The 6372-nt window shown below is 44.3% G+C and overlaps 1 protein-coding gene across 2 annotated transcripts in view; it reads left to right on the plus strand.

Annotated features, from left to right (window-relative positions):
* The window catches only part of PLA2G7 (phospholipase A2 group VII), a 37314-nt gene extending 32593 nt beyond the window's left edge, over positions 1-4721 (plus strand). For both annotated transcript variants that reach the window (XM_045294887.1, XM_045294888.1), the window contains exons 10-12: positions 546-716; positions 3410-3558; positions 4516-4721. In XM_045294887.1, coding sequence (XP_045150822.1) covers positions 546-716; positions 3410-3558; positions 4516-4619 — 424 coding nt within the window. In that variant the 3' untranslated portion in view covers positions 4620-4721. The remainder of the gene's footprint in view (positions 1-545; positions 717-3409; positions 3559-4515) is intronic.
* Positions 4722-6372: the final 1651 nt, after the last annotated feature.

The raw sequence follows: 6372 nt of genomic DNA on the forward strand, positions 1-6372 counted from the left end.
TAGCAAACCTGGGCACCACAGACAAAACACCCCTTGGCCCCGCACCGTGCTCAGAATTGTTGTTATGCTCCAGGCCCCTGGGCCGCTCCATCTTCCTCTTTTTCGCTGACCGTGCGAGGGGGGGTTCTGTTCTATAGCATGAGGTTGCCATAAGTCGGAAGTGATTCGGTGGAAACAGCTATATGTTCTAAATTCCTCCTAAAGAAAATGATGATGTAATCCCAGTCTGCTATTTTATAAAGCTAGTTATATCCCCTTCTACACACTCAGGTGTAATGGCTTTTAAACTCCAGTGAGGTAACCCATAACAAACGGGTATCATCCATACCTGTAACCGGAGCAGAATCCCTGTAGCCTCGTGGTAAGAGGCCCGTCAGAGAAAGACACCGCCATCTGCTTCTGGGAACACCATGGATCCATCCGACTGCCCTGTTGGAGCTGTAGGAGATGGAGTCTGCTCAAGGCGACTGAGTTTGGTCTTGGTGTGTGTGTGGCACTCCCTGTTTAACCAGCCTTCTTTTATCTTTGCCAACAAATACCTACAGATGCGGCATCGCCTTGGATGCCTGGATGTTTCCACTGGGCGATGAAGTATACTCCAGAATTCCTCAGCCCCTCTTTTTAATCAACTCAGAAAAATTCCAATCTCCTGAGAGTATCACAAAAATGAAAAAATTATTCTTACCTGATAGAGAAAGAAAAATGATTACCATCAAGTGAGTATGGCTTCACCGTCATGGGGACAGAAATTTTAAACTGGGATAAACATAAACGGACATCATTTGGTAGACATGATGGTAAGGTCAACCATTTAGGCTTTCAATAGAGGAGAATGATAGAGCATCACAGCTTCTAAGGGCATTGAGACTTTTCAGAAACTGAAAATGTTTTGAGTAGTGTTACTGTAAATAGAAGATATACTGTTAATTAAATTTGTCTTAGGATGCCTGCTACTTTTATCTAATTATAATAACATGCCTACATATTTGGGGAGAGGGGCTTATAAGGGGAAGAAACAATTCCATCAGTAGCCTAGCGTAGGAATTCTTTAAAGGGAAATATCAACGATTGAGATGTAAAATTACTTGTTGAGAAAAGTATGGGTTTATAGATTCTCAAAAGCTAAATGCGTGGGGGGTGGGGAGTCCCTCGAGTGTCGGTAATGTGCCTATATCCACGACATGTAAACAGCCTCTTCAGGGTTTGAATCCCACAGTGAGATTCCAAAAAACAAAGTTCGAGTTCATTCCTCCTTGATCTGAAATCTAGTTGGCTCAGAATTGGGGGAAAGGGACCGCAGGGAGGAAGGGTATCAAGCTTCCGCCAGCAGTGGAATGAGGACAGAGAATGGGGGGGCCATGCCAACAATGGAGATGTCCAGGCTTCTTGGGAGAGATGAGGCTAGCCCTGGGTCTTGAAGGATGGAGTGAGTGTAGATAGATGGTAAGGGATGGTCTAGGGCAGTGGTTCTCAATCTGTGGGTCATGACCCTTTTGGGGGGTTGAATGACCTTTTCACAGGGGTCACCTGATTCATAACAGTAGCAAAATGACAGCTATGAAGTAACAAAGAAAATAATTGTTATGGTTGCGGGCTCACCACAACATGAGGACCTGTATGAAAGGGTCGCAGTGTTCGGAAGGTTGAGAACCACTGGTCGGGGTATTTCCGATAAAGGCTTTCATTGCTCTTGTTTGTATGTGCAAGCTCATCGGATTCTCCAACACAGAGAATTCAGAACTCACCATCTTTCCACTAATTTCTTGGTAGGCTCTTTATCTGTTTCTTCCCATGATATGATAGCAGATATTTAATATTTCACATCCCTGCCATCTAGCACCTGTAACCCCAACTGGTCTGCTGAAACAGCCCCTTTCAAGGGCCCCAAGATGTTCCACACCACACCCAAGACCATCTTTGGAATCTGAGCCTTCCTCTTCACAGTCAATGGACTTTGTGGATACCACGCTTCCTCCTTTCTTGGCTAGCAGGACCCTACTCTTGCTTCCTGCATCCTGCGCATTGTTCCTGCCCTTCCCCCAACACCTGCTCCTCCTCAGGCCATCCTTTGACTGTTAGTGGCCCTAGCTCCTGCTGCTGCTGGCTCTCCCAGGACCCTCTCTCTATTTACTTTCTTTCTGTCTGCACACAAGTTTTGTTTGGAATGTAGGGAAGAGGGGGAGAGGGCGTCAGGGGACTGGCTGTTTTGAACTTTGGTGACTAATGGAATTGTGGGTTGTTTATTAAAAGCAGAAAAATAAAGAGGGAGAGTTGTATTTGGTAGAGCTAGGGCAAGAGTGTTTTAACATTGGGATTTTGGAGCTGGAGACCAGGAAATCCAGGTAGAAGCGTCTAGCTATAGAATGGAGATGTTCAGATTTGCTACGATGCCAGACATGACACCTTTGAGGTAGATGACCTTGCAAGATTGCTCTGAGTATAAAATGGTGTGCGCTGTCTGCCTTTGGCTGAAGGGAGAGAGTGCAGAGCCAGTGATGAGCAGAGTATTTGGCATCTGATAGAAGGGCCCATGTCAAGGAAACAGAAAGACAGACAAGAAAGTCATCTCTTGTCACACGTCTGAGCATTTGTAGAAAATGAGCCCTTAACCATGCCAGTGTTAGCATGTTGTTGATCGTGAGTTGAGAGAGCAGTGTGAGTGGTGTTTATAAGGTGCTCACCCATCTAAAGGACACTTAAAGGAAGACCTGGTGGTGTGGTGGGTGAGACATTGGGCTTCCAACTTCAAGGTCAGCAGTTGGAAACCACCAGCTGCTCTGTAGGAGAAAGGTGAGGGTTTCTACGCCCAGGAAGATGTACAGTCTTGGGAACCCGATAGGGTCACCGTGAGTTGGAATTGACTTGAAAGCAGCGAGTTTTCTTTTTTGTTGTTTTGTTTTCATTCATGAGTTGCAATTGACTAGATGGCAGTGGTTTAGGTTTTGTGGGGTTCTTCGCCCCCCCCACCACTGTTTAAATAATACAAGGACAATGTTTTGTTGGTGCTTTATTTGATTTCGAACTATGTTAAATCCAAGGCTACCGTCCAAAGTGATTGATGTGTCCAGCTTCCCCTAGACCCTGAGTCAGTGACAGTGGTGAGGTGGCAGCTGTGGCTCGGTATCGGGGCCCCTTCAAACACATCCAGTCTCTTCGCATGGGAAGTATTCCAGCTCAGTGCAAACCGGAACTGTCTCTCCCAGAGCTGTTTCCCTGCAGAGACGATGAATGTGTGCTAACTGAGCAGGCTATGACCCTGAAATAATGTCTCCTTTGATCAAATCCACAACTTTTGAAGACTTCTAAGTCTTCAGTTCAGTTAGTCATCCAGGCCAGGATCTTTTCTGCCGCCTCACTATGCAAAAAACCATTGCAAAGGGATTTTGTACATGTCTCATTTCTCTTCCAGGGGTACGGTCCATCAGAATTTCGATGACCTCACTTTCGTCGTTGGCAAGGTCCTGGGGAAAATCCTCCAATTAAAAGGAGATATAGATTCGAATGTCGCTCTTGATCTTAACAACAAAGCCTCCCTAGCATTCTTACAAAAGCATTTAGGTAAGGCACTAAGACGCCTTCGGGACATGAATCAGATGGTGGTCAGGACCGAACTGCCTATCTCCATGCAATATGCTTCGCTTTCAGCTGTCTCCACTTTTGTCCGTCAGGTTGGCAGCTTTGGGATATTCTTGTGTACTACTTTATAAGGAGTCTGGCTGGCGCACACTCTTGACTGCCAACCAAGAGGTGGAAGGCTGGAACCCACCCAGTAGCTCCAACGGAGCAGGACCCAGCAATCTGCTTCCGCAAAGATCACCCTCTGTCTGAGTCCACGTAGATTCTGACTCATCAGCACCCTACAAAATAGGATTTCCAAGACTCATCTCTTTCCAGAGGGGTGGTTGATGGATTTGAACCACTGACCTTGGAGTTAGCATTCCACTACTTATCCCACAGTGGAGCAGTGCTTCTCTGAACATGTGGTCACTGAGTCAGAAATCAACTCAAGGGGACAGTAACAGCACACTTCCTATATCATAAAAGGAGTCCTGGCAGTGTACTGAGTCCTGTGTTGGGCTACTAACTGCAAGTCCGCAGTTCAAAAGCACCAGCTTCTCTCAGGGAGAAAGAAGAGGCTTTCTGCTCCGTAAAGATTTACAACCTCAGGAACCAAAAGGGGCAACTATACCCTGTCCAATAGGGTCACTGCGGACACTGTGAGTCATAGTAAACTCATTGGCAGTGAGTTTGGTTTGGGTTTATAAATCAGGGTGAAAGTTCACTTGCTGATACTAAGTCTATCGTGAAGACTAGAGTGGCCTTCAGGGCATACTGACTCCAGAGGGCGTTAGCCTCTCTGTACTCAGATATAGATACGAAAATTGACATCCCGCACCTACCTGGGCAGTCACTGAACGTCTGTGTAATCTGTGTATATCTACTGCCACCTAGAGGCATCCAACTGTACAGAGCGCTCAAAACGGTGCCATGCTCATGGAAATTTATATTTTACAGGACTTCAGAAAGATTTTGACCAGTGGGACCACTTGATTGAAGGGGAAGATGAAAATCTTATTCCTGGGACCAACGTTAACGTAGCCAACCAACAGGACACATAAGTCTACAGCCACAGGAAACTAGAATTCAGAGCACTTTCCACAAATGTCATGTTTTAAAACTATCTAAAAGTTTTAAGACTGTCTAATAAATGTATGCATATACTTGTGTTTGTGTGTATGTAGAGATAGATGACTTGAACTATATTTTCCCGAATAACATTTAAAATGTAGGCTATCCCAGTTGAGCTAGTAACTGGGACTTTTCCCCCCTTTAACTGTAAAGACAATCTATACCATTCAAAAATCATACCAGCCTAACTTTTCATTTTACTAAGATGAAAGTTTTCAGGATCACATTAAAAATTGCTTTTACATTATATATTTTAATGGGAAAGTATATTGAAGCAGGCACAATGCCAATGGAAGCATCCCGCAAAGGCAATAAAAACAGGTTTTCATGCAGCATAGCTCTCTCTGTAGAATTTTATTGGACAGCACTTCCCTGTGACTTTTTGTCCTGGCAAGAAAAAGGAGATCAAACTGAAAATAAAACTGCTATTTTTTTCATAGGATTAGTCATACTAGTAGTTTCAATACAAAGGTTAAATGGGCACTGGGCAAAGGCAAGACTGTTGGAGGCAGGGCACAGGCAGCCGCTTAAAGGTAGAGAGTAGATCATGTATGTACGTTATTCTAATGTTCTCTCTGTGATGCACATTTCTTACAAAAGACTGGAACCATTGGTACGGTGCCTATGAAAAACTGGCCAGGGTTCTAGCGATCACACTTACTAGATTAGTTATGTACTCAACAATGACAGAGTAATAGAGAAAACATTCAGAGCCCTCATTTTCTAATGAATTGGATTGAATGGATTCTTTTCAGGTCTTTTCGTGGCAGTGGAAGCAGAGTGAGATAATAAAGGGAGGTTCAAAGATATTTACACTTACACAGCCAGGGGTATAAAAATTGTTGGCATTGCATTATTTGGAGGCTAAGTATTGCGTGGCCTTGTTCCTATGAATTCACTATAATTAAACCTCTGACAAAAGGAATGGTCCCTGGAGAGGTAAGGGGTGATGCAGTAGGCTGCTAACCCAAAGATCAGCAGCTCAAACCCATTAACCACTCTATGGGAGAAAGCGAGGCAGTTGCTTCCATACAGATTTGCAGCCTGGAGACCCCATAGGACAGTGTACTTGCTTGGTACTTTGAGAATCAACTCAAAAGCAGTAGGTCTAACACATGAATCGTCAGTACCTATGAAGTACATGTGGTTAGCTGTTTTATATATGTCCTTGTTCCTGGTCCTTTTATCCATTCTGAGTTGGTACCTCAGGGGTATTCTAAGGATTAAAATCACCTTGAGAAATTTGACTTAAGCATTCGGATTATTGTTTTTTACATAGGGAGTAATATTAAGGTCCCTCAGCTTGGTGGCATAATGGTTATGTGCTGGGCTGCTAGCCACGAGGTCAGCAGTTTAAACTCACCGGCTGTCCCTCAGGAGAAAGATGAGGCTTCCTAGGCCCACAACAAAGGATGGAAATTTCAGAAACCCACAGGCACAGCTCCACCCTGTCCTACTGGTTGCTAACAGTATCAACTAGATAGCCACGAGTCCAATTACACATCCTGGCTAGCTTTTTCTTCTGGTAAGTCACAGCTATTTCTCTTACAGGAAGGAGCATTTATTCATTTTCCCAAGAACGAACAATACCTTCACTTACCTCAATGGTTTTTTTGTTGCAAAACTCTTTCTACTTACCGTATATACTTGTGTACAAGCCGAGTTTTTCAGCACATTAAAAAA

The sequence above is a fragment of the Echinops telfairi genome, unplaced genomic scaffold, assembly GCF_000313985.2.
Source record: "Echinops telfairi isolate 266 unplaced genomic scaffold, ASM31398v2 ScPeMD7_3533;HRSCAF=4204_1, whole genome shotgun sequence".
Lineage (NCBI taxonomy): Eukaryota > Metazoa > Chordata > Mammalia > Afrosoricida > Tenrecidae > Echinops > Echinops telfairi.